Raw genomic sequence first — 25,869 nt, 5'->3', positions numbered from 1 at the left:
AAGGCTCTTTTCAGAGCCACCCACCTCTTCGAAACTGCTTGCGCCAGTGTTGCCAAACACTTTCTAAATGGAGCACATGTCCTGGGTTGTTGCGCACCAATTCCTCGTGAGCGTGGTGGACGTTTGCTTGTTGAGTTGGCGAATCTTCATCTGCTTCCACATGAATGAAAGAAATCATGATATTCACGACACGTCACATTTAACAAGGCGTAATTCTTGAACGCGTTAATACAGTACCCATTTCTGGTATTTTTGCGTTAATTATTTCCAGCTGCAGCCGATTCCGATATTACGTGGAGCATTTGGCGCCACAATCTTACAGCACACTCGTCCTAATTGACGTAGCGTGCCGGAATGCTAATCTCCACCTGTACAGCACAACAGCGAAGTTATTTTTCTCCACCGAGCGCTTGTATTTTTCCAAATTGCGTTCTTAAAACGCCCGTGCGCCGTATTAGACGAGTGGTGAAACAATCCCTCGTAAGAAACAAAAAAACCCACGCTCAAAACACAATATACTGTATTGGGTTTTCCAGTCATCCTTATTAAAACAAAGGCAATGGCCATGGCTGCAATTCACTAATATACATGTTTGGACATTACATTGTGTTATATTCACAAGTCCTTTTTGCAGTAAAAACGATATTAAAGTGAGCATCGCGTCCGCGTTTCTCATTGGAGGCTGATGGAGAGGGATGGTACTAAAAGAGCCACTCAGCAGCGCCGCGCACTACGATCCTCTGATTTGCATCTCGCCTCCTATAAAAGGAGCTCATCGCCCGACCGACATCCACATTCGCTTCCCGTCTGTTCTGACCTGAAGCTGCCTACAACGCGTCGACATGCCCGATCCTCCCGCATCAAAGAGCGCTGGGCCGGCCAAGGTTCCTGCTCCCAAGAAGGGCTCCAAGAAGGCTGTGACCAAGGCAACGCGCAAGGATGGCAAGAAGCGACGCCACCGCAGGAAGGAGAGCTACGCCATTTACATCTACAAGGTGATGAAGCAGGTGCACCCCGATACCGGCATCTCGTCCAAGGCAATGAGCATCATGAACTCGTTCGTCAACGACATCTTCGAGCGCATCGCTTCCGAGGCGTCCCGCCTGGCGCACTACAACAAGCGCTCCACCATCACTTCTCGGGAGATCCAGACCGCAGTGCGACTGCTGCTCCCCGGCGAGCTGGCCAAGCACGCCGTGTCGGAGGGCACCAAGGCCGTCACCAAGTACACAAGCTCCAAGTGAAGCCTCGACTCCACCATTAATTACAAAGGCTCTTTTCAGAGCCACCCACCTCTCCGAACCTGCTTGTACCAGTCCTAGCAGGAGTACAAAACGAAACTTCCAACAAAGCCCCGGTTCACGCGGGGACATTGTTCGCTCATTGAGTGAAGTGGAGAGATCGAACGCATTTTAACATGTTTCCACGTGAATAAAAGCGATAACAATATTCATGGCACATCATATTCACCAGCAGGCATTTCTTGGACTTGATTGTCCATTGATTTCATCTGCAGCCCATTCAGATATTACATTGGATATTTGGCGCCAAAACCTTGCAATGCAATATATTTAATTCGTGGTTGTATTTTCGGGCAGGAACTAACATTTTGCACGTGTACATATATGTAAAAGTAAGCGCCTAGCATGGATGACTCGTGCAGTATAATTGATCATCATCTCAATGCCAAGAGAATATATATCTATTCCTGTGATCACCTCTTTCCGACATTTTTACGTATTACTGTTTCCAATGAAGTGCAGTTTCTTCACACTTTATTTAGATCATGCAGAGCACTGTAAAGTTGTTTTCGGAAAGGTGTTTGCTTGAGAAAAGAACATCCGTTAAAGACATCGACGGCGCTCAAACGGTACTACTGCATCGTGATGCGGCATTCTGAAATGATCCAAACTGTGAACATTTTGTTGATTAAGAAGAGTTGACGACTCGAGATCATTGCACGCTGCCAACCAATCAGCACGCTCCCCTTCTTCGCACGTCACGACTCCGCTGACCAGTGAGCGCGCGCTCTGGGCTACATAAGCCGCCTTCTCCCCGCCTGTGAGAATCTTTGCCCTCACCAAGCCATGGCTCGCACCAAGCAGACGGCTCGCAAGTCCACGGGCGGCAAGGCCCCCCGCAAGCAACTCGCCACCAAGGCGGCCCGAAAGAGCGCTCCGGCCACGGGCGGCGTCAAGAAGCCTCACCGCTACAGGCCCGGCACCGTCGCTCTGCGCGAGATCCGCCGCTACCAGAAGTCCACCGAGCTGCTCATCCGCAAACTGCCCTTCCAGCGCCTCGTCAGGGAGATCGCGCAGGACTTCAAGACCGACCTGCGCTTCCAGAGCTCCGCTGTCATGGCTCTGCAGGAGGCCAGCGAAGCGTACCTTGTCGCGCTCTTCGAGGACACCAACCTGTGCGCCATCCACGCCAAGCGCGTCACCATCATGCCCAAGGACATTCAGCTCGCCCGCCGCATTCGTGGCGAGCGCGCTTGAACGCCCAGCTCGGCCCTCAAAGCACAACACAAAGGCTCTTTTCAGAGCCACCACTTACTCATGAAAACGCTTCCATGTGTGTTCTTCAAAGTTCGGGTGCCGGAAACCTTCGTTTGCTGGTCACGGCTCTCACGAGTCGTCAGGCGTAAGCGACAATGAAGTTCATTTTCTATACCCCGCCGCTCATATTTTTCAACATCACACGTTGGTGTCGTATATAAGCGTTGTGAAACCATGCTTACATAATGTTCAACAAAAGGGTTATTTTGGTGAAATATATTAACTATTAAACCCAAAGATATTGGTTTATGTTGTTTCAAGCCCGAGCTGATAAGAAGTTCACATTTTGCAAACTAAGAGACTGAATTATTCACGCACATATATTTTTAGGCATTGCCCGAACAGGCGGTTAAAGGAAAATATATATACACCGTATAGGCACGTGGGCGATCAATCACGAGCTCAAGGCTATCACAATGATTTCTTATAACCAATGCGGTCCCTCAAAATGATTATTATAATCAATAATACATTGATATTTGCGGAATCCGCTTATAAGTTTGACTTGCCAGCACGTGCCCATTAATTAACTCTATCATGCTTAAAACTTGAACCTATTAAGTACGTGTATCGCATTGTTTCATTCATAAGATGCGTGCCCGCATTAAAATATATATGGATACAAATAATTAAAGTCAACATCGAATCCTCGCGTCCCGGCTTTTCATTGGTGGCTCAAGGAGAGGGCGGGACTCGACCGAGAGGAGCCAATCAGCAGCGGCGCGCTCTACGATCCTCGTCTCCGCTATAAAAGCCGCTCCGGTGGTGCGTGTTAACGTCACAAATCGTTCGTACTTTGTCTCCAGTGCTTTTTGCATCCTAGGTCGCTTAACAATGTCTGGACGCGGCAAGACCGGTGGCAAGTCTCGCGCCAAGGCAAAGTCCCGCTCTTCCCGCGCCGGCCTGCAGTTCCCCGTGGGTCGCGTTCACAGGCTGCTCCGCAAGGGCAATTACGCCCAGCGGGTCGGCGCTGGAGCACCCGTCTACCTGGCCGCCGTGCTCGAGTACCTTTCTGCCGAGATCCTCGAGCTGGCTGGCAATGCCGCCCGCGACAACAAGAAGACGAGGATCATCCCCCGACACCTGCAGCTCGCCGTGCGAAACGACGAGGAGCTCAACAAGCTCATGGGCGGCGTGACTATCGCCCAGGGCGGTGTGCTGCCCAACATCCAGGCCGTGCTGCTGCCCAAGAAGACCTCTCAGGCAAAGAAGTGAACGCGCCGCCGCCTCTACCACCACAACAACGGCTCTTTTCAGAGCCACCCACTTACTTGCAAAGAGCTCGGACAGTCGTACACAGGAGTTTTGTTATACTGGTAGGAACGAAGTGGACCAGACCACCAATAGATTAATGTGTCCGTCCGTCAACATCGCCCCCTACTGCAAACATTTGGCATGACCCTACGAAAACCTTGACTCAGTGACGCTATCCTGGCTAAACAAGTGTAACATTCCCTTATAATTCCCTCAGCTTTTAATTAAAACATTTAAATTAATGAGGCTTTCCTGGCTAAACACGTGTAACATTCCCTAATAATTCCCTGAGATAGCTTTTAATTAAAACTTTGAAATTAAATAAAACAACTAACAGCGCCCTAATAATTCCCTGAGATAGCTTTTAATTAAAACTTTGAAATTAAAAAAAAACTCACAGCGCCCTAAAGCCTACAGCTAGGCCTAAAGCCTAGAACTAGGCCTGAAACTCTCCATTCGTGTCGTACCCCCGCGTGTGTGAAAGGGAGTTATGTTTAACAATGTTACATTCCCTCATGTTTTTAAATAGAAACATTTAAATTTAAAGCTTTTACATGAATCATTAAATCATTTAAATTAAAAATTAACTCACAGCGCCCTAAAGCATACAGCTAGGCCTAAAGCCTAGAACTAGGCCTCAATCTCTCCCTTCGTATCGTCCGATTAGGTGTAGCAACATCGCCCCCTACTGCAAACACTTGGCAGGACCCTACAAAAACCTTTTGACTCAGTGGGGCTTTCCTGGCTTAACAAGTGTAATAATACATTATGTTTATATTATTTGGTTATTCGTTCCTACCAGCCCACCCCGCAGGGTCCTGTTTAATAAGGACACCGTCGTCGAGTTGCCCTCGTCCCAAATTGCTCGCAATTAAACGAATGCTCTGCTCATTCCAGATACCCTTTATGTCTAATTTAGGAACGGTATTTGAGCAGCATTCCAACATTGCATCAATCATGGAACATGGTTTAGAATAAATTGGGATGCCTATTGGAAGAAAGAATCGTGTTTATTAAAGAATAAAACTCGCTCTTTTTGAGCGGTCAGAAAAGGGATCAAATGAGCACATCAGCTCAGGGTTGTGGCCGGTGTTAGCTGATAGTAAGCAAAAAAGTACTGGTAAACGCTGGGGATGTCAACACTCGGTAAAGTATAATATTACTTGTCAAATAAGATGGTACAAATATGTGTAGTTAAATATTTTTTACATGGTTAATAACATCTTTCCAATGATTACTCATTCGTGTTACTTAGTGCAGTAAATACGTGTTACTTATTGCAGTAAAAACAACCCATCGGATGAACCATCCTGCGCTCCTAGAATATCAACTCTGTCGGTGCATTAAACGTAAGATTATATATTTTCTTTAAACATTCGACTGCAGAGTCACTTGAGTTGAATTTGAGTGGTGATGATTGTGCACCGTGCCTCGATCTTGTTCAAGGCGCGCGACCCTTCTGCAGTGCGTGAGCTACTCACCTCTTGCCACGTAAAATGTTAAACTTTCTATTTAATGTCGGTTAATTTTGAGTAATTTTCTTCAGTTTGTTGTCCATCTGAAAATCCATATATTTATTCATTTCAAAGTTCGATTAAAACGTCCAGTTAAAAGTTCGGTGACAAGGGACTGTTGACATGGCGCGCAGTCCTCACCATAGCGCGAGAGGAGGAATCGCGAGCGCGCGAGGCAAAACTTAAATAGAAAATATTTCGTTGGAATTAAATATGAGTAGTCTGTTGAAGCATCTTGTCTTGCAAAAAATTCGAGTGCGTTTTAAATAGTGTTCATCAGTAACACTTTTGAAAACCGACAATCGTCATAGCATGCCCTGACCGAACAATGTCTCCCAAATGTTGGTTGTTCACTTGTTTTGAATTATAATTTATATCGTGAGCATTGTCGTATATTGCATAAGTAACGTACATTAAAGAAGTGATCTTCGTGATAATGTATCAACTAGATGCATGTAAGTATGAACGTTACGGGAGTAATCGAGCCCAAAGGCAGGCGTGATAAACACAGTGAGTATGGTGGCAACTCCCTCACCAGAGCTGAGTTCTGGATGATCTCAGCGACGTCCGCATTCAGTACGCCGCTTCTATAATAACCTCGGGCCTGGAGAACACTCGTTTCGAATTCGTGAGAGCGCTAATTTCGATTTCAAAGAGGCGAGGCGATAAAAGCGACGTCTTGAGATGGCGGAAACTGCTCCTGCTCAACCACCAGCTGCGGCTACTTCAGCGCCTAAAAGCCCCAAGAAGAAGCGCGCCGCTCCAAAGGCCAAGAAGGTCGGCCCCAGCGTGTCCGAGCTCATCCTCAAGGCTCTGGCCAGCAGCAAGGAGAGGAACGGCGTGTCTCTTCCTGCGCTCAAAAAGTCGCTTGCTGCCGGAGGATACGACGTGGAGAAGAACAATGCCCGCGTGAAGTTGGCCATCAAGAAGCTCGTGGCCAAAGACGCCGTGGCGCAAGTGAAGGGCAGCGGCGCGTCTGGCTCTTTCAAACTCAACAAGGAAAAGGCTGCCGCAAAGGCGAAGCCCAAGTCGTCAACGGCAAAGCCCGCAGCTAAAAAGCCCGCGGCAGCCAAGAAGGTGAAGAAGCCCGCGGCAGCCAAGAAGACCGCGCCCAAGAAGTCTCCCAAGAAAGCAAAGAAGCCCGCGGCTGCCAAGGCGGCCAAGAGCCCCAAAAAGGTGAAGTTGGCTGTTAAGCCCAAGAAGGCGGCGAAGAGCCCAGCCAAGCCCAAGGCTGCGAAGCCCAAGGTCGCTAAGCCCAAGACCGTCAAGGCCAAGGCCGCCAAACCCAAGGTGGCCAAGCCCAAGAAGGCCGCGGCCAAGCCCAAGAAGACTGCGCCAAAGAAGTGAATCCGATCGGACGACGCTCGATTCACTCCACCTCAACGGCTCTTTTCAGAGCCACCCACTTAGTTAAAAAAGTGAACCAGATGCTGCTGCGCTTCCATTAGTTCATCGGTAACACATGACAGTGTATTACGTTGCTGTTGAATGCGTGCCATATTCTGTAAGTCAAACCCATTTACGGCGTGGCGATGGTTGCTCGCCTTGCCTCGGCCCTGATCAAGGAGCTCGACGCTTGGTGCAGTTCAATCGTGAGGATTTGTGTAGATTGGATAAGTTACGTACATTCGCCAAATTAACTATAACATTTTACCCACTCGATGTGTTTTAAGCATTGATGTGATGGGAGTAATCGAGCCCGAAAGCAGGGATCACAAACACAGGCGAGGCGGGTGGCAGCTCCCTCACTCGAACGGAGTGCAGAGTAATCTCAGCGACGTCCGAATTATGTGTTGCACCTCTTCATTCCGTCATCATGTTACTGGTGCCAAATATGGAATTTAGTCTAAAAAGGTATTGATTCCAGACAGCTTTACTCAATTTGCCTTCATTCGCTCGTTCTCGCCTTTTCACTTTGTTTTGTAAACATTGCGGTGCACCATCTAAACTTCTCTATTAAAATTAAGTTCTATACGTAAATATCGCATTGTTTGCAATGTCTTTCTTACTTTGGGAGAACTAGTTGGTGACGTTCACTCAACTATTGTGTTGGAAGCCGTTTAGCTTCACACGATTATAAAGTTAGTTCATCTTGTTCACTTGAAAACAAGACCTTACACCGATTATTCACTCCACGTGCAATCTTGCAACAGATCGCGTTCCTCTCGCGTTCGCTGCGGGTGTGCCAATATCATTACAGAGTGCTTCGAAGAAGGGTCATTGCCCAAAACGTCGCATATTATACATGTCAAGGAAGTGTTATTGACGACGGTGGAGGGTTTTCTTCGTCACAGAGGTTAAAGGTCTAAGGTTTAAGGCGGAGCCATCGCGGAGGGCAGGGGTGGTCGGTGACGTCACCACGCTTCGGGTATAAAGGCGGCTGCTGCTGCAAGCTGAGCGCGCAGTCTCTCGCGAGCTTTGTCAGAAGTAGTCGGAATGTCTGGACGCGGTAAAGGCGGTAAGGGGCTCGGCAAGGGAGGCGCAAAACGCCATCGCAAGGTGCTGCGCGACAACATCCAGGGCATCACCAAGCCCGCCATCCGCCGCCTCGCTCGCCGCGGCGGTGTGAAGCGCATCTCGGGCCTCATCTACGAGGAGACCCGCGGCGTCCTGAAGGTCTTCCTTGAGAACGTCATCCGCGACGCCGTCACCTACACGGAGCACGCCAAGCGCAAGACCGTCACCGCCATGGACGTGGTCTACGCCCTCAAGCGCCAGGGCCGCACTCTCTACGGCTTCGGAGGCTGAGCGCCCATCTCTCGCACACTAAGCCAACCCAAAGGCTCTTTTCAGAGCCACCCACCTCTTCGAAACTGCTTGCGCCAGTGTTGCCAAACACTTTCTAAATGGAGCACATGTCCTGGGTTGTTGCGCACCAATTCCTCGTGAGCGTGGTGGACGTTTGCTTGTTGAGTTGGCGAATCTTCATCTGCTTCCACATGAATGAAAGAAATCATGATATTCACGACACGTCACATTTAACAAGGCGTAATTCTTGAACGCGTTAATACAGTACCCATTTCTGGTATTTTTGCGTTAATTATTTCCAGCTGCAGCCGATTCCGATATTACGTGGAGCATTTGGCGCCACAATCTTACAGCACACTCGTCCTAATTGACGTAGCGTGCCGGAATGCTAATCTCCACCTGTACAGCACAACAGCGAAGTTATTTTTCTCCACCGAGCGCTTGTATTTTTCCAAATTGCGTTCTTAAAACGCCCGTGCGCCGTATTAGACGAGTGGTGAAACAATCCCTCGTAAGAAACAAAAAAACCCACGCTCAAAACACAATATACTGTATTGGGTTTTCCAGTCATCCTTATTAAAACAAAGGCAATGGCCATGGCTGCAATTCACTAATATACATGTTTGGACATTACATTGTGTTATATTCACAAGTCCTTTTTGCAGTAAAAACGATATTAAAGTGAGCATCGCGTCCGCGTTTCTCATTGGAGGCTGATGGAGAGGGATGGTACTAAAAGAGCCACTCAGCAGCGCCGCGCACTACGATCCTCTGATTTGCATCTCGCCTCCTATAAAAGGAGCTCATCGCCCGACCGACATCCACATTCGCTTCCCGTCTGTTCTGACCTGAAGCTGCCTACAACGCGTCGACATGCCCGATCCTCCCGCATCAAAGAGCGCTGGGCCGGCCAAGGTTCCTGCTCCCAAGAAGGGCTCCAAGAAGGCTGTGACCAAGGCAACGCGCAAGGATGGCAAGAAGCGACGCCACCGCAGGAAGGAGAGCTACGCCATTTACATCTACAAGGTGATGAAGCAGGTGCACCCCGATACCGGCATCTCGTCCAAGGCAATGAGCATCATGAACTCGTTCGTCAACGACATCTTCGAGCGCATCGCTTCCGAGGCGTCCCGCCTGGCGCACTACAACAAGCGCTCCACCATCACTTCTCGGGAGATCCAGACCGCAGTGCGACTGCTGCTCCCCGGCGAGCTGGCCAAGCACGCCGTGTCGGAGGGCACCAAGGCCGTCACCAAGTACACAAGCTCCAAGTGAAGCCTCGACTCCACCATTAATTACAAAGGCTCTTTTCAGAGCCACCCACCTCTCCGAACCTGCTTGTACCAGTCCTAGCAGGAGTACAAAACGAAACTTCCAACAAAGCCCCGGTTCACGCGGGGACATTGTTCGCTCATTGAGTGAAGTGGAGAGATCGAACGCATTTTAACATGTTTCCACGTGAATAAAAGCGATAACAATATTCATGGCACATCATATTCACCAGCAGGCATTTCTTGGACTTGATTGTCCATTGATTTCATCTGCAGCCCATTCAGATATTACATTGGATATTTGGCGCCAAAACCTTGCAATGCAATATATTTAATTCGTGGTTGTATTTTCGGGCAGGAACTAACATTTTGCACGTGTACATATATGTAAAAGTAAGCGCCTAGCATGGATGACTCGTGCAGTATAATTGATCATCATCTCAATGCCAAGAGAATATATATCTATTCCTGTGATCACCTCTTTCCGACATTTTTACGTATTACTGTTTCCAATGAAGTGCAGTTTCTTCACACTTTATTTAGATCATGCAGAGCACTGTAAAGTTGTTTTCGGAAAGGTGTTTGCTTGAGAAAAGAACATCCGTTAAAGACATCGACGGCGCTCAAACGGTACTACTGCATCGTGATGCGGCATTCTGAAATGATCCAAACTGAACATTTTGTTGATTAAGAAGAGTTGACGACTCGAGATCATTGCACGCTGCCAACCAATCAGCACGCTCCCCTTCTTCGCACGTCACGACTCCGCTGACCAGTGAGCGCGCGCTCTGGGCTACATAAGCCGCCTTCTCCCCGCCTGTGAGAATCTTTGCCCTCACCAAGCCATGGCTCGCACCAAGCAGACGGCTCGCAAGTCCACGGGCGGCAAGGCCCCCCGCAAGCAACTCGCCACCAAGGCGGCCCGAAAGAGCGCTCCGGCCACGGGCGGCGTCAAGAAGCCTCACCGCTACAGGCCCGGCACCGTCGCTCTGCGCGAGATCCGCCGCTACCAGAAGTCCACCGAGCTGCTCATCCGCAAACTGCCCTTCCAGCGCCTCGTCAGGGAGATCGCGCAGGACTTCAAGACCGACCTGCGCTTCCAGAGCTCCGCTGTCATGGCTCTGCAGGAGGCCAGCGAAGCGTACCTTGTCGCGCTCTTCGAGGACACCAACCTGTGCGCCATCCACGCCAAGCGCGTCACCATCATGCCCAAGGACATTCAGCTCGCCCGCCGCATTCGTGGCGAGCGCGCTTGAACGCCCAGCTCGGCCCTCAAAGCACAACACAAAGGCTCTTTTCAGAGCCACCACTTACTCATGAAAACGCTTCCATGTGTGTTCTTCAAAGTTCGGGTGCCGGAAACCTTCGTTTGCTGGTCACGGCTCTCACGAGTCGTCAGGCGTAAGCGACAATGAAGTTCATTTTCTATACCCCGCCGCTCATATTTTTCAACATCACACGTTGGTGTCGTATATAAGCGTTGTGAAACCATGCTTACATAATGTTCAACAAAAGGGTTATTTTGGTGAAATATTAACTATTAAACCCAAAGAAATTGGTTTATGTTGTTTCAAGCCCGAGCTGATAAGAAGTTCACATTTTGCAAACTAAGAGACTGAATTATTCACGCACATATATTTTTAGGCATTGCCCGAACAGGCGGTTAAAGGAAAATATATATACACCGTATAGGCACGTGGGCGATCAATCACGAGCTCAAGGCTATCACAATGATTTCTTATAACCAATGCGGTCCCTCAAAATGATTATTATAATCAATAATACATTGATATTTGCGGAATCCGCTTATAAGTTTGACTTGCCAGCACGTGCCCATTAATTAACTCTATCATGCTTAAAACTTGAACCTATTAAGTACGTGTATCGCATTGTTTCATTCATAAGATGCGTGCCCGCATTAAAATATATATGGATACAAATAATTAAAGTCAACATCGAATCCTCGCGTCCCGGCTTTTCATTGGTGGCTCAAGGAGAGGGCGGGACTCGACCGAGAGGAGCCAATCAGCAGCGGCGCGCTCTACGATCCTCGTCTCCGCTATAAAAGCCGCTCCGGTGGTGCGTGTTAACGTCACAAATCGTTCGTACTTTGTCTCCAGTGCGTTTTGCATCCTAGGTCGCTTAACAATGTCTGGACGCGGCAAGACCGGTGGCAAGTCTCGCGCCAAGGCAAAGTCCCGCTCTTCCCGCGCCGGCCTGCAGTTCCCCGTGGGTCGCGTTCACAGGCTGCTCCGCAAGGGCAATTACGCCCAGCGGGTCGGCGCTGGAGCACCCGTCTACCTGGCCGCCGTGCTCGAGTACCTTTCTGCCGAGATCCTCGAGCTGGCTGGCAATGCCGCCCGCGACAACAAGAAGACGAGGATCATCCCCCGACACCTGCAGCTCGCCGTGCGAAACGACGAGGAGCTCAACAAGCTCATGGGCGGCGTGACTATCGCCCAGGGCGGTGTGCTGCCCAACATCCAGGCCGTGCTGCTGCCCAAGAAGACCTCTCAGGCAAAGAAGTGAACGCGCCGCCGCCTCTACCACCACAACAACGGCTCTTTTCAGAGCCACCCACTTACTTGCAAAGAGCTCGGACAGTCGTACACAGGAGTTTTGTTATACTGGTAGGAACGAAGTGGACCAGACCACCAATAGATTAATGTGTCCGTCCGTCAACATCGCCCCCTACTGCAAACATTTGGCATGACCCTACGAAAACCTTGACTCAGTGACGCTATCCTGGCTAAACAAGTGTAACATTCCCTTATAATTCCCTCAGCTTTTAATTAAAACATTTAAATTAATGAGGCTTTCCTGGCTAAACACGTGTAACATTCCCTAATAATTCCCTGAGATAGCTTTTAATTAAAACTTTGAAATTAAATAAAACAACTAACAGCGCCCTAATAATTCCCTGAGATAGCTTTTAATTAAAACTTTGAAATTAAAAAAAAACTCACAGCGCCCTAAAGCCTACAGCTAGGCCTAAAGCCTAGAACTAGGCCTGAAACTCTCCATTCGTGTCGTACCCCCGCGTGTGTGAAAGGGAGTTATGTTTAACAATGTTACATTCCCTCATGTTTTTAAATAGAAACATTTAAATTTAAAGCTTTTACATGAATCATTAAATCATTTAAATTAAAAATTAACTCACAGCGCCCTAAAGCATACAGCTAGGCCTAAAGCCTAGAACTAGGCCTCAATCTCTCCCTTCGTATCGTCCGATTAGGTGTAGCAACATCGCCCCCTACTGCAAACACTTGGCAGGACCCTACAAAAACCTTTTGACTCAGTGGGGCTTTCCTGGCTTAACAAGTGTAATAATACATTATGTTTATATTATTTGGTTATTCGTTCCTACCAGCCCACCCCGCAGGGTCCTGTTTAATAAGGACACCGTCGTCGAGTTGCCCTCGTCCCAAATTGCTCGCAATTAAACGAATGCTCTGCTCATTCCAGATACCCTTTATGTCTAATTTAGGAACGGTATTTGAGCAGCATTCCAACATTGCATCAATCATGGAACATGGTTTAGAATAAATTGGGATGCCTATTGGAAGAAAGAATCGTGTTTTTTAAAGAATAAAACTCGCTCTTTTTGAGCGGTCAGAAAAGGGATCAAATGAGCACATCAGCTCAGGGTTGTGGCCGGTGTTAGCTGATAGTAAGCAAAAAAGTACTGGTAAACGCTGGGGATGTCAACACTCGGTAAAGTATAATATTACTTGTCAAATAAGATGGTACAAATATGTGTAGTTAAATATTTTTTACATGGTTAATAACATCTTTCCAATGATTACTCATTCGTGTTACTTAGTGCAGTAAATACGTGTTACTTATTGCAGTAAAAACAACCCATCGGATGAACCATCCTGCGCTCCTAGAATATCAACTCTGTCGGTGCATTAAACGTAAGATTATATATTTTCTTTAAACATTCGACTGCAGAGTCACTTGAGTTGAATTTGAGTGGTGATGATTGTGCACCGTGCCTCGATCTTGTTCAAGGCGCGCGACCCTTCTGCAGTGCGTGAGCTACTCACCTCTTGCCACGTAAAATGTTAAACTTTCTATTTAATGTCGGTTAATTTTGAGTAAATTTCTTCAGTTTGTTGTCCATCTGAAAATCCATATATTTATTCATTTCAAAGTTCGATTAAAACGTCCAGTTAAAAGTTCGGTGACAAGGGACTGTTGACATGGCGCGCAGTCCTCACCATAGCGCGAGAGGAGGAATCGCGAGCGCGCGAGGCAAAACTTAAATAGAAAATATTTCGTTGGAATTAAATATGAGTAGTCTGTTGAAGCATCTTGTCTTGCAAAAAATTCGAGTGCGTTTTAAATAGTGTTCATCAGTAACACTTTTGAAAACCGACAATCGTCATAGCATGCCCTGACCGAACAATGTCTCCCAAATGTTGGTTGTTCACTTGTTTTGAATTATAATTTATATCGTGAGCATTGTCGTATATTGCATAAGTAACGTACATTAAAGAAGTGATCTTCGTGATAATGTATCAACTAGATGCATGTAAGTATGAACGTTACGGGAGTAATCGAGCCCAAAGGCAGGCGTGATAAACACAGTGAGTATGGTGGCAACTCCCTCACCAGAGCTGAGTTCTGGATGATCTCAGCGACGTCCGCATTCAGTACGCCGCTTCTATAATAACCTCGGGCCTGGAGAACACTCGTTTCGAATTCGTGAGAGCGCTGATTTCGATTTCAAAGAGGCGAGGCGATAAAAGCGACGTCTTGAGATGGCGGAAACTGCTCCTGCTCAACCACCAGCTGCGGCTACTTCAGCGCCTAAAAGCCCCAAGAAGAAGCGCGCCGCTCCAAAGGCCAAGAAGGTCGGCCCCAGCGTGTCCGAGCTCATCCTCAAGGCTCTGGCCAGCAGCAAGGAGAGGAACGGCGTGTCTCTTCCTGCGCTCAAAAAGTCGCTTGCTGCCGGAGGATACGACGTGGAGAAGAACAATGCCCGCGTGAAGTTGGCCATCAAGAAGCTCGTGGCCAAAGACGCCGTGGCGCAAGTGAAGGGCAGCGGCGCGTCTGGCTCTTTCAAACTCAACAAGGAAAAGGCTGCCGCAAAGGCGAAGCCCAAGTCGTCAACGGCAAAGCCCGCAGCTAAAAAGCCCGCGGCAGCCAAGAAGGTGAAGAAGCCCGCGGCAGCCAAGAAGACCGCGCCCAAGAAGTCTCCCAAGAAAGCAAAGAAGCCCGCGGCTGCCAAGGCGGCCAAGAGCCCCAAAAAGGTGAAGTTGGCTGTTAAGCCCAAGAAGGCGGCGAAGAGCCCAGCCAAGCCCAAGGCTGCGAAGCCCAAGGTCGCTAAGCCCAAGACCGTCAAGGCCAAGGCCGCCAAACCCAAGGTGGCCAAGCCCAAGAAGGCCGCGGCCAAGCCCAAGAAGACTGCGCCAAAGAAGTGAATCCGATCGGACGACGCTCGATTCACTCCACCTCAACGGCTCTTTTCAGAGCCACCCACTTAGTTAAAAAAGTGAACCAGATGCTGCTGCGCTTCCATTAGTTCATCGGTAACACATGACAGTGTATTACGTTGCTGTTGAATGCGTGTGTAGGGGTCGCTAGCCCCCGAGATCCCTCCCTCGATAATACTAACGGCCGGACTAACATCATCAATCGCCCCCCCGCTGCTAAGCGAACCGCCGCTAGGCTCCTCACCCAGGGTGTGGGAGCCGTCACCCGAGGATTCCCCTCCACCGCGGGTCCGCGTAGCAGGCATGGATAACCACGCACGCGCACACCCACACACAGCTCTGCACGGCACTCACCCAACCCTGACCACTCACGTTAGGATCGCGCACCTGTGTTACACACGTCGTGAACGTGCGCGCACACACGCGTACAGCTCCACACGCGATACCCACTCCTGCGCCGCTCTGCGCTGCGCTGGCCGCCCACGTTACGATCGCGCACCTTGGGCACGCCGATTACGCACGCCGAGAGCTTACGCAAGTAACGAGCGCACGCAAGCGGGGCACACGCCGACACGACGACTCGTCCCCTCCCCCACTCGCGCGTGCACGTCAACACAAATATCGTACAAGGACGATTCTCCTCTCACACGGCTGCGTAGTCACGCCAACACACCAAAAGTGCTCTCCCCGGGCGTTAACGCACACACCTCCGTACCCGCACAATCGTACAGAGACCACGGCCTTTATGCGTACAACGACCACACACTCGCGAATGCAGTGCACGCTAATACCACGTTCCAAAAACACCCAACAACACGGTTTTGTTACTACGCTCGAGATTTTATTAGCCCTTGCTAACCAACCGAGCCACCCGTGTGTGTGTGCGGGACAGCAAGGCGCTTCTAACCCACACTCTGGTGCCGTGTAGCCCTATTCTATGCTGCGCTCTCTGCTAAACCGCTTTCCTACTCGTCCTTACCCCGAACTAACCCTCTCCTACGGATCCTACCCTCCGCTCTGAGGTGTTGTAAGGCGCGCAACACGATACCGTCTGTAGTCCTTGGTGACCTTGCGGCGCTCAGATCGTCCTGCAGACAATCTAGCGGCTCGCCCGATGACTCCTTCGTCGCTGACCCCGTGTCCAAACTCCAGAAGAAGAGAGTTCCCTACTGCCCCTGCGTTTTCTTTTAAACTATTCACATCAAAGGCTAGGCGCCCCCGTCCCGACCGCCTTGGTCTCTCGACCAATCCTGAGCCTAGGATTTCCCGCTCTTTTGCGATCCCGCCGGCCTTTGAACTTTCTACCAATCAGTCGTCCCGGTTCCTGATCCCAGCTATCTGCCTTGCTGACCCGTGTTTGTGTTTGTATGCGTTTCTAACTGCGGGGCTCTCTGAGCTCGCCGTGGTCGTGCGATCTCAAATCCGCCCACGGCGCCGCAGTGTTACTTGGCCTGGGAAGGGTCCTGTCCAATTCCCTGGCCCTGAGAAACCGTGGGGTAACCCCCCTAGGGGGCCCTCGGGTGAAAACTCAGGGTAGGTGACCCGACCACGAGGCCCTACGTGGGTGCGGGTGCGTGTTTATGTGGGGGGGGTGATGGGGGGCAGTGCGGCGGTGGAAGCCGGGCGGCTCCCTGGCTCGGCCGAGCGGCCCCGTCGCTGTGGCACCACATAGCCCCCCGGGGTGCCAGTCCCCGTCCCGGGTTGACTGGAGCACCTCGCCTGGGTTGCCCCCACGAGGTATCGCCGCGGGGTCCGCGGGATTCGCCCGGCCCTTGTGGCTGGCCTCGGGGGTGGCGGCTCCGTCTCCTGGGGCTCCGGCGGTGGTCTCCTCCTCCATTCCAACGGCTCCCCTCGGTCTCTGGCACCTGCGGGCTGGGGAACAAACTCAGAGGCGGTGGGGTTTAAGGGTCGCCGTCCTCGTCGCCCCCGGCCCCGCCCGGGGCCCCTCGGAGCCCGGGGCTCCGTGGGGCCCATATACTGCGCGAGGCCCCCGGGCACGGGGGGTAGGGGGACCCCGGGGTTTCGGGGTACTTGGACGGCGGGGCTCCCCCCCTCGGGGGCTGCTCGCCACGGCTTCAGTCGGCGGATGTTGACCACCATCTCCCGGCCCCTCTCTCCTCCCTGAATCAACACCGTCCATGGTGAGATCTGCCGTCTCACAATCCAGGGTCCTCGCCAGTAGGTGGTCAGCTTCCCCACCTGTCCGGCACCGACGCGGGGAGTGTACAGCCACACCTCGGAGCCCGCAGTGTAGAAGGGGGGCTCCATACGGGGTCGGGCGCCCTGCTCTTGCCGCTGGTGCGCGGCCTCTCCGTGCGGGTAGGCTCGGCCCCTGGCCCCTCGCAGGGTCTCCAGCAAGTGCTCCACGGGGTGGCTCCCTTCCTCCCGTTGCGGCGGAGGGACACCGAACAGCAGATCTGCGGGCAGGCGAGACTCGCGACCAAACATCATTAGGAACGGGGTCTGTCCTGTAGATGTGTGAACGGCGGTGGTGTAGGCGAACAGGGCATAGGGGAGGTGCTCGTCCCAGTCCTGTTGATTCGCGGCCGCCATGCGTTTAAGCTTCCCGGCCAGAGTCTGGTTCATCCTCTCTACCATCCCGTTCGCCTGGGGGTGATATGCCGTGGTTCGGTCCTTCTGGATCCCGAACTCTCGGCACAGCGCCTGGAATAGTTCGGCCTCGAATTCACTACCCTGGTCGGTAATGACTCGTTCGGGGATCCCGCACTTAAGTACGTAGTTTTCCACGAAGGCCCGGGCCACTACGAGGGCTGTTTTATCCGGGATAGCCACCGCCACGGGGTAGCGGGTGAAGTACTCCACCGCTACAAGAATATATCGGTTGCCCCGGTGGGATCGTGGAAAGGGCCCTTGCAGGTCGATTCCGACCAACTGATTCGTCCGACTGACTCGGAACGGCCTCAGGGGTACCTGGTACCTCGCCGGCTTTTGCCCACACTGCTGACAGGCCCGGCAGCCCTGCACCCAGGCGGCCACATCTTGCGCCAATTTAGGCCAGAGATACTGGCGACGCAGAGTCTCCCGGGTGCGCCGTTCCCCATCATGGCCCCCGAGCGGGTGGTCGTGTACCAGTCGTAGCAGCTGGGGTCGCACCTGGGCAGGAACACAGATACACCCCGGCTGGCCGGCCTCGGTTAACTCCCGTACCACTCCGTTCTGTACACACAACCGGGCATACAAACCGCTCCAGGGTCCTGGTAGGGCGCTCTTTTCCTCCCGCAGTGCCGCCTCCACTGCCGCCAGATCCGGATCTCGCTGCTGGGTCTGTCTCAGCTGCTCGTCGTTTAGGCCCGGGAAGGCACAGCCGACGTCCTCCTGGGTCCGTCCGATCGGGTCCCGAGCCGCGGGTCCCGCGCTTGCCGGGCGGTCGACGGGATCCTCAGTGCCACCTGCGAGGGTCTCTGTGGCGCACACTGCACTCTCTCTCGGGGGGGGGAGTTTAGTTTCCGCGCGCTCCTTGGGTTCTGCTGCCTGGCGGCAGCGTCCCCCCGTGAAGCACGGGCAGGCGTCTCCCTCCCTCGTCTCAGCGCGCACCGCGGGCCGTCTTGACAAGGCGTCCGCGTTCGCGTGTGTCCGCCCCGCTCGGTACTCGATCTGCAGGTTGTACTCCTGCAGCTGCGCCAGCCATCGAGCCATCTGCCCCCGCGGTTCCTTGAATGTAAGGAGGAACTGCAGTGCATAATGATCGGTGCGCACACGACATTTCCTGCCGTACAAGTACGGTCGGAACTGTTTACACGCGAAAATTACAGCATACAGTTCCTGACGGGTTACACAATAGTTCAGTTCGGCCCCGCTCAGGGTCCGACTGGCGTACGCGATGACCCGCTCCGTCCCACCCTGCACTTGCGACAGCACCGCGCCCAGCCCACTGCTGCAGGCGTCAGTGTCCAAAATAAAATCGGTGGTGAAATCTGGGAAAGCCAAGGTGGGGGTGTGGGTGAGGTGGTCTTTGAGTGTGGTGAAAGCCGTCTGGCAGGCCTCCGACCACTGATAGGGGTTCTTAGGGGAGGTGAGTTGGGTGAGGGGGCGTGCAATCTCACTGAATCCCTTTACAAATCGACGGTAATAAGTGGCGAGTCCCAAGAATGACCTGATCTCCGTCAGGTTCCTCGGCCGCGGCCAATCCACTACGGCACGCACCTTCTCGGGATCGGTGCTCACCCCTGCCTCGCTGACTCGGTGTCCGAGGTACCCCACCTCGCGTTGCGCAATGTAACACTTACGTGGCTTGAGCTTGAGATGGGCTGCTCGCAGTCGCTGGAATACTTCCCGCAGCCTGGACCAGTGTTCGGACAGCGACCTACTGAACACTATTACGTCGTCCAGGTAAATCAGGCACTGTTCCCACTGCAAGCCCCGCATCACCAACTCCATCAACCGCTGGAACGTCGCGGGCGCGTTAGTGAGTCCGAACGGCAACACTCGAAACTCAAACAGGCCCATCGGGGTGGTGAATGCTGTTTTTGGCCGATCCTCCTCCGTCATCTCCACCTGCCAGTAACCGGACGCCAGATCGAGGGTGGAAAAATACCGCGCTCCTGCGAGACTGTCGAAGGTGTCGTCGATGCGTGGGATGGGAAAAGCGTCGCCGAGGGTGACTGCGTTCAATTTTCGGTAATCAACGCAGAACCGAGTCGATCCGTCCTTTTTCGTTACCAGTACCACCGGGGCAGACCAAGGGCTCGCGGAGGGCTGGATTATGTTATTGCGTAGCATATCCGTGACTGCCTCTTTGATCTGGGTCCGTTCAGGCGCGCCCACTCGGTATGCGGGGAGTTTGATGGGTCGGGCTGCACCTGTGTCAATTTGGTGCTTGACCAGGTCGGTCCGGCCCACGTCCGAATCGTGCTCACTGAACACGTCGGCGTACTCCCGCAATAACCCGCGCAGCTGATCGGCCTCCCCCTTAGGTAAGGCTGCCCAAGGCACATGTAACGCATCCTGCAGGGGAACAATCTCGGCTCGGGGGGTCGGGCCGACCCGCCAGGCCAGATCCTGGCTGTCCTCGGGGCGGCCAGGGTCCTCCGCCCAGAGTGCGAACACCGAGTCGTTCGAGTGGCGAGCATGCAGGGGGTGTACGGTGGCTACCGGGGTGCGTCGTCGTATCATTGCCGGGGTACTGTGTGGGTTAAACACACGTATAAACAGCCGGCCCCCATCTGCGTTTACCAGTGTGGCTGACCCTACCACCCCGTATCGCGATGCCAACTCCGGGTGAGGAGTCAGCATTACCTCGCCCGATGGTCGGTGGGTTGGGTCGGTGGAGAGGGTTGCCACCGGCACCAGCATCTCGGCGAGAGGCCCGATGGTGACGGCCGACACCAGCGTAGCGGCCACAGGTGCGAAGCGGGGGCGCGTTGGTTCTCGTCCCAGGAACGGTATCCGCTCGCCGTTGCTCTCCATGGTGGCGCATCGCTGGCGGGGTTGCACGTTGAGTCCCAGCCGTTCTAAGAGGTCGGTACCTGCGATACACTCGTGACACAACGCACTCGACACGTAGAACTCCTGGGTGCACACCTGACTGCCTATGCGGACCTCTAGGGTGGCTCTCCCCAGCAGCCCCATTCCGGCTCCGCTCGCCGTGTGCAGCGCGCGGTCCGGTGCCTGCAGGTGACGCACGTCGACCCCGATCGCGCTGCAGTGCGCTGCGCTCACGAGCGAGGCCACCGCCCCCGTGTCCAGCAGAATTCGGGTACGCACTCCGTTTACCTCCCCTTCCACCAGCGACGTGGCCCCCGTGATCCCCGCCACCAGCTCCCGTAGCCAGTCGCCAGGAGTCACCGTTTCCGTGGGCGTTGTTGTTGGAACCTGTGTGGAGATCACTCGCTCGCCATTATTACCGTCTTTTTGCATCGGGACCGCTTCGAATGCACCCCCAGATGGTCCACTCTCTAGGGGGCGTTGGGGTTTAACCCCGGCGCGTTTCTAGCGCGGGCGATCTGCGGACAGTCTCTCACGAGATGCCCTCGCCGGTCACACAGGTAACACGCACGGGGGGCCGTCCCGTAGGAGCCCCCCCGTCCGTTCCCTATCCCCCCTCCGGCACGCCGCTGCCCCGACTCTGCCTCCAGTCGAGCCACTCTCCCAGTTAATCCTCCTACCTCGGCCTGGACCGTCTCTACCATTGTCTCCAGCGCAGTCATGTGTGCCCGTACTTGGGTTACCTTGTTGTCTACTTGGGTTACCCTGTCACCTACCTGGGTTACCCTGTCACCTACCTGGGTTACCTGGCCGGAGACATCCTTTATACCCGTTTGTATACCGGCAACCCATCCCGGGGTTGTCTCGCGGGACACTGGAGGTTCTCTTTCCCGGCCCCTTACCGTCCTCGCGAGCTCCTGTTCCTCCTCCTCGTCTTCCGAGAGCAGGCTCGCAATGGCGCGCTCTCGTCCCAGCCCCCGGAGCTGCGCGCGTTCGCTGTGAATTCTTTCACACTTACGTGCGCGCTCGACAAGGGTGTTAAAGGGAAGACGTGGGCAGCTCATGTCTGGCTGCCACCACGCCGTGCGAGACAGGTACCGCTGGATTTTCTCGGCAGCCAGTTCCTCAATAACCTCAGTTGCGTACCCCGGGCGTGCGATCTTTGTTAACTCGCGCACATCCTCGGCGTAATCACGGAGATCTTCGCCAGGTTGGCGACGGCGCGCCTCTAAGGCCGATTTTGCTTCCTCCTCGTCACGCGTGCCAAAACGCTGATCGAGTCGGCGCATCAGCTCCTCTAGCTGTGTCTGTGCGCTCGCGGGTAACGCTTCTACAAAATCGGCTGCCCGCCCATCAAGATTCATATTAAGTTGACGTACTGCCTGCGCGTCCGTCCATCCATTAATTTCCTTGGCCCCTAAGAGATTGCGGGCGAATGCCTTCCACGAAGGGGCCCCCCGGCCGGTAAATATCAGTCTTATTTTAGCGTGAGGTAACGCGGGGGTCCGTACCGCTTCCGACACCAATTTGTAGGGGTCGCTAGCCCCCGAGATCCCTCCCTCGATAATACTAACGGCCGGACTAACATCATCAATCGCCCCCCCGCTGCTAAGCGAACCGCCGCTAGGCTCCTCACCCAGGGTGTGGGAGCCGTCACCCGAGGATTCCCCTCCACCGCGGGTCCGCGTAGCAGGCATGGATAACCACGCACGCGCACACCCACACACAGCTCTGCACGGCACTCACCCAACCCTGACCACTCACGTTAGGATCGCGCACCTGTGTTACACACGTCGTGAACGTGCGCGCACACACGCGTACAGCTCCACACGCGATACCCACTCCTGCGCCGCTCTGCGCTGCGCTGGCCGCCCACGTTACGATCGCGCACCTTGGGCACGCCGATTACGCACGCCGAGAGCTTACGCAAGTAACGAGCGCACGCAAGCGGGGCACACGCCGACACGACGACTCGTCCCCTCCCCCACTCGCGCGTGCACGTCAACACAAATATCGTACAAGGACGATTCTCCTCTCACACGGCTGCGTAGTCACGCCAACACACCAAAAGTGCTCTCCCCGGGCGTTAACGCACACACCTCCGTACCCGCACAATCGTACAGAGACCACGGCCTTTATGCGTACAACGACCACACACTCGCGAATGCAGTGCACGCTAATACCACGTTCCAAAAACACCCAACAACACGGTTTTGTTACTACGCTCGAGATTTTATTAGCCCTTGCTAACCAACCGAGCCACCCGTGTGTGTGTGCGGGACAGCAAGGCGCTTCTAACCCACACTCTGGTGCCGTGTAGCCCTATTCTATGCTGCGCTCTCTGCTAAACCGCTTTCCTACTCGTCCTTACCCCGAACTAACCCTCTCCTACGGATCCTACCCTCCGCTCTGAGGTGTTGTAAGGCGCGCAACACGATACCGTCTGTAGTCCTTGGTGACCTTGCGGCGCTCAGATCGTCCTGCAGACAATCTAGCGGCTCGCCCGATGACTCCTTCGTCGCTGACCCCGTGTCCAAACTCCAGAAGAAGAGAGTTCCCTACTGCCCCTGCGTTTTCTTTTAAACTATTCACATCAAAGGCTAGGCGCCCCCGTCCCGACCGCCTTGGTCTCTCGACCAATCCTGAGCCTAGGATTTCCCGCTCTTTTGCGATCCCGCCGGCCTTTGAACTTTCTACCAATCAGTCGTCCCGGTTCCTGATCCCAGCTATCTGCCTTGCTGACCCGTGTTTGTGTTTGTATGCGTTTCTAACTGCGGGGCTCTCTGAGCTCGCCGTGGTCGTGCGATCTCAAATCCGCCCACGGCGCCGCAGTGTTACTTGGCCTGGGAAGGGTCCTGTCCAATTCCCTGGCCCTGAGAAACCGTGGGGTAACCCCCCTAGGGGGCCCTCGGGTGAAAACTCAGGGTAGGTGACCCGACCACGAGGCCCTACGTGGGTGCGGGTGCGTGTTTATGTGGGGGGGGTGATGGGGGGCAGTGCGGCGGTGGAAGCCGGGCGGCTCCCTGGCTCGGCCGAGCGGCCCCGTCGCTGTGGCACCACACGTGCCATATTCTGTAAGTCAAACCCATTTACGGCGTGGCGATGGTTGCTCGCCTTGCCTCGGCCCTGATCAAGGAGCTCGACGCTTGGTGCAGTTCAATCGTGAGGATTTGTGTAGATTGGATAAGTTACGTACATTCGCCAAATTAACTATAACATTTTACCCACTCGATGTGTTTTAAGCATTGATGTGATGGGAGTAATCGAGCCCGAAAGCAGGGATCACAAACACAGGCGAGGCGGGTGGCAGCTCCCTCACTCGAACGGAGTGCAGAGTAATCTCAGCGACGTCCGAATTATGTGTTGCACCTCTTCATTCCGTCATCATGTTACTGGTGCCAAATATGGAATTTAGTCTAAAAAGGTATTGATTCCAGACAGCTTTACTCAATTTGCCTTCATTCGCTCGTTCTCGCCTTTTCACTTTGTTTTGTAAACATTGCGGTGCACCATCTAAACTTCTCTATTAAAATTAAGTTCTATACGTAAATATCGCATTGTTTGCAATGTCTTTCTTACTTTGGGAGAACTAGTTGGTGACGTTCACTCAACTATTGTGTTGGAAGCCGTTTAGCTTCACACGATTATAAAGTTAGTTCATCTTGTTCACTTGAAAACAAGACCTTACACCGATTATTCACTCCACGTGCAATCTTGCAACAGATCGCGTTCCTCTCGCGTTCGCTGCGGGTGTGCCAATATCATTACAGAGTGCTTCGAAGAAGGGTCATTGCCCAAAACGTCGCATATTATACATGTCAAGGAAGTGTTATTGACGACGGTGGAGGGTTTTCTTCGTCACAGAGGTTAAAGGTCTAAGGTTTAAGGCGGAGCCATCGCGGAGGGCAGGGGTGGTCGGTGACGTCACCACGCTTCGGGTATAAAGGCGGCTGCTGCTGCAAGCTGAGCGCGCAGTCTCTCGCGAGCTTTGTCAGAAGTAGTCGGAATGTCTGGACGCGGTAAAGGCGGTAAGGGGCTCGGCAAGGGAGGCGCAAAACGCCATCGCAAGGTGCTGCGCGACAACATCCAGGGCATCACCAAGCCCGCCATCCGCCGCCTCGCTCGCCGCGGCGGTGTGAAGCGCATCTCGGGCCTCATCTACGAGGAGACCCGCGGCGTCCTGAAGGTCTTCCTTGAGAACGTCATCCGCGACGCCGTCACCTACACGGAGCACGCCAAGCGCAAGACCGTCACCGCCATGGACGTGGTCTACGCCCTCAAGCGCCAGGGCCGCACTCTCTACGGCTTCGGAGGCTGAGCGCCCATCTCTCGCACACTAAGCCAACCCAAAGGCTCTTTTCAGAGCCACCCACCTCTTCGAAACTGCTTGCGCCAGTGTTGCCAAACACTTTCTAAATGGAGCACATGTCCTGGGTTGTTGCGCACCAATTCCTCGTGAGCGTGGTGGACGTTTGCTTGTTGAGTTGGCGAATCTTCATCTGCTTCCACATGAATGAAAGAAATCATGATATTCACGACACGTCACATTTAACAAGGCGTAATTCTTGAACGCGTTAATACAGTACCCATTTCTGGTATTTTTGCGTTAATTATTTCCAGCTGCAGCCGATTCCGATATTACGTGGAGCATTTGGCGCCACAATCTTACAGCACACTCGTCCTAATTGACGTAGCGTGCCGGAATGCTAATCTCCACCTGTACAGCACAACAGCGAAGTTATTTTTCTCCACCGAGCGCTTGTATTTTTCCAAATTGCGTTCTTAAAACGCCCGTGCGCCGTATTAGACGAGTGGTGAAACAATCCCTCGTAAGAAACAAAAAAACCCACGCTCAAAACACAATATACTGTATTGGGTTTTCCAGTCATCCTTATTAAAACAAAGGCAATGGCCATGGCTGCAATTCACTAATATACATGTTTGGACATTACATTGTGTTATATTCACAAGTCCTTTTTGCAGTAAAAACGATATTAAAGTGAGCATCGCGTCCGCGTTTCTCATTGGAGGCTGATGGAGAGGGATGGTACTAAAAGAGCCACTCAGCAGCGCCGCGCACTACGATCCTCTGATTTGCATCTCGCCTCCTATAAAAGGAGCTCATCGCCCGACCGACATCCACATTCGCTTCCCGTCTGTTCTGACCTGAAGCTGCCTACAACGCGTCGACATGCCCGATCCTCCCGCATCAAAGAGCGCTGGGCCGGCCAAGGTTCCTGCTCCCAAGAAGGGCTCCAAGAAGGCTGTGACCAAGGCAACGCGCAAGGATGGCAAGAAGCGACGCCACCGCAGGAAGGAGAGCTACGCCATTTACATCTACAAGGTGATGAAGCAGGTGCACCCCGATACCGGCATCTCGTCCAAGGCAATGAGCATCATGAACTCGTTCGTCAACGACATCTTCGAGCGCATCGCTTCCGAGGCGTCCCGCCTGGCGCACTACAACAAGCGCTCCACCATCACTTCTCGGGAGATCCAGACCGCAGTGCGACTGCTGCTCCCCGGCGAGCTGGCCAAGCACGCCGTGTCGGAGGGCACCAAGGCCGTCACCAAGTACACAAGCTCCAAGTGAAGCCTCGACTCCACCATTAATTACAAAGGCTCTTTTCAGAGCCAC

At 53.1% G+C, this 25,869-nt stretch overlaps 11 protein-coding genes across 11 annotated transcripts; all 11 read left to right on the top strand.

Annotated features, from left to right (window-relative positions):
- The first annotated feature begins 67 nt into the window (after window positions 1–67).
- Window positions 68–1,244, top strand: LOC144948037 (histone H2B type 3-B-like). Its single transcript, XM_078877464.1, has 2 exons — window positions 68–78; window positions 824–1,244. The coding sequence occupies exons 1-2, from the start codon at window positions 68–70 to the stop codon at window positions 1,242–1,244; spliced, it is 432 nt and encodes a 143-aa protein (XP_078733590.1).
- Window positions 1,245–2,087: 843 nt separating this feature from the next.
- LOC144948035 (histone H3) lies at window positions 2,088–2,498 on the top strand. The gene has a single exon (XM_078877463.1). It carries the CDS (start codon window positions 2,088–2,090, stop codon window positions 2,496–2,498), a length of 411 nt encoding a protein of 136 aa, XP_078733589.1.
- Window positions 2,499–3,335: 837 nt separating this feature from the next.
- Window positions 3,336–3,773, top strand: LOC144948173 (histone H2A). Its single transcript, XM_078877603.1, has one exon. The coding sequence runs from the start codon at window positions 3,393–3,395 to the stop codon at window positions 3,771–3,773; it is 381 nt and encodes a 126-aa protein (XP_078733729.1). The 5' UTR covers window positions 3,336–3,392.
- Window positions 3,774–4,872: 1,099 nt separating this feature from the next.
- On the top strand, window positions 4,873–6,673 carry LOC144948171 (histone H1.4-like). The gene is made up of 2 exons (XM_078877602.1): window positions 4,873–4,891; window positions 6,042–6,673. Exons 1-2 carry the CDS (start codon window positions 4,873–4,875, stop codon window positions 6,671–6,673), a joined length of 651 nt encoding a protein of 216 aa, XP_078733728.1.
- A 1,089-nt stretch (window positions 6,674–7,762) lies between these two features.
- On the top strand, window positions 7,763–8,074 carry LOC144948170 (histone H4). Its single transcript, XM_078877601.1, has one exon. The coding sequence runs from the start codon at window positions 7,763–7,765 to the stop codon at window positions 8,072–8,074; it is 312 nt and encodes a 103-aa protein (XP_078733727.1).
- A 98-nt stretch (window positions 8,075–8,172) lies between these two features.
- LOC144948033 (histone H2B type 3-B-like) lies at window positions 8,173–9,349 on the top strand. Its single transcript, XM_078877461.1, has 2 exons — window positions 8,173–8,183; window positions 8,929–9,349. Exons 1-2 carry the CDS (start codon window positions 8,173–8,175, stop codon window positions 9,347–9,349), a joined length of 432 nt encoding a protein of 143 aa, XP_078733587.1.
- Window positions 9,350–10,190: 841 nt separating this feature from the next.
- On the top strand, window positions 10,191–10,601 carry LOC144948032 (histone H3). The gene has a single exon (XM_078877460.1). It carries the CDS (start codon window positions 10,191–10,193, stop codon window positions 10,599–10,601), a length of 411 nt encoding a protein of 136 aa, XP_078733586.1.
- An 835-nt stretch (window positions 10,602–11,436) lies between these two features.
- Window positions 11,437–11,874, top strand: LOC144948169 (histone H2A). The gene has a single exon (XM_078877600.1). It carries the CDS (start codon window positions 11,494–11,496, stop codon window positions 11,872–11,874), a length of 381 nt encoding a protein of 126 aa, XP_078733726.1. The 5' UTR covers window positions 11,437–11,493.
- A 1,099-nt stretch (window positions 11,875–12,973) lies between these two features.
- On the top strand, window positions 12,974–14,774 carry LOC144948168 (histone H1.4-like). The gene is made up of 2 exons (XM_078877599.1): window positions 12,974–12,992; window positions 14,143–14,774. Exons 1-2 carry the CDS (start codon window positions 12,974–12,976, stop codon window positions 14,772–14,774), a joined length of 651 nt encoding a protein of 216 aa, XP_078733725.1.
- A 9,463-nt stretch (window positions 14,775–24,237) lies between these two features.
- On the top strand, window positions 24,238–24,549 carry LOC144948031 (histone H4). The gene has a single exon (XM_078877459.1). The coding sequence runs from the start codon at window positions 24,238–24,240 to the stop codon at window positions 24,547–24,549; it is 312 nt and encodes a 103-aa protein (XP_078733585.1).
- Window positions 24,550–24,647: 98 nt separating this feature from the next.
- Window positions 24,648–25,824, top strand: LOC144948030 (histone H2B type 3-B-like). The gene is made up of 2 exons (XM_078877458.1): window positions 24,648–24,658; window positions 25,404–25,824. Exons 1-2 carry the CDS (start codon window positions 24,648–24,650, stop codon window positions 25,822–25,824), a joined length of 432 nt encoding a protein of 143 aa, XP_078733584.1.
- The last annotated feature ends 45 nt before the right edge of the window (window positions 25,825–25,869 follow it).

This window comes from Lampetra fluviatilis, chromosome 48 (genome assembly GCF_964198595.1).
Source record: "Lampetra fluviatilis chromosome 48, kcLamFluv1.1, whole genome shotgun sequence".
Classification (NCBI taxonomy): domain Eukaryota; kingdom Metazoa; phylum Chordata; class Hyperoartia; order Petromyzontiformes; family Petromyzontidae; genus Lampetra; species Lampetra fluviatilis.
This window is presented reverse-complemented; position numbering and strand designations above follow the sequence as displayed.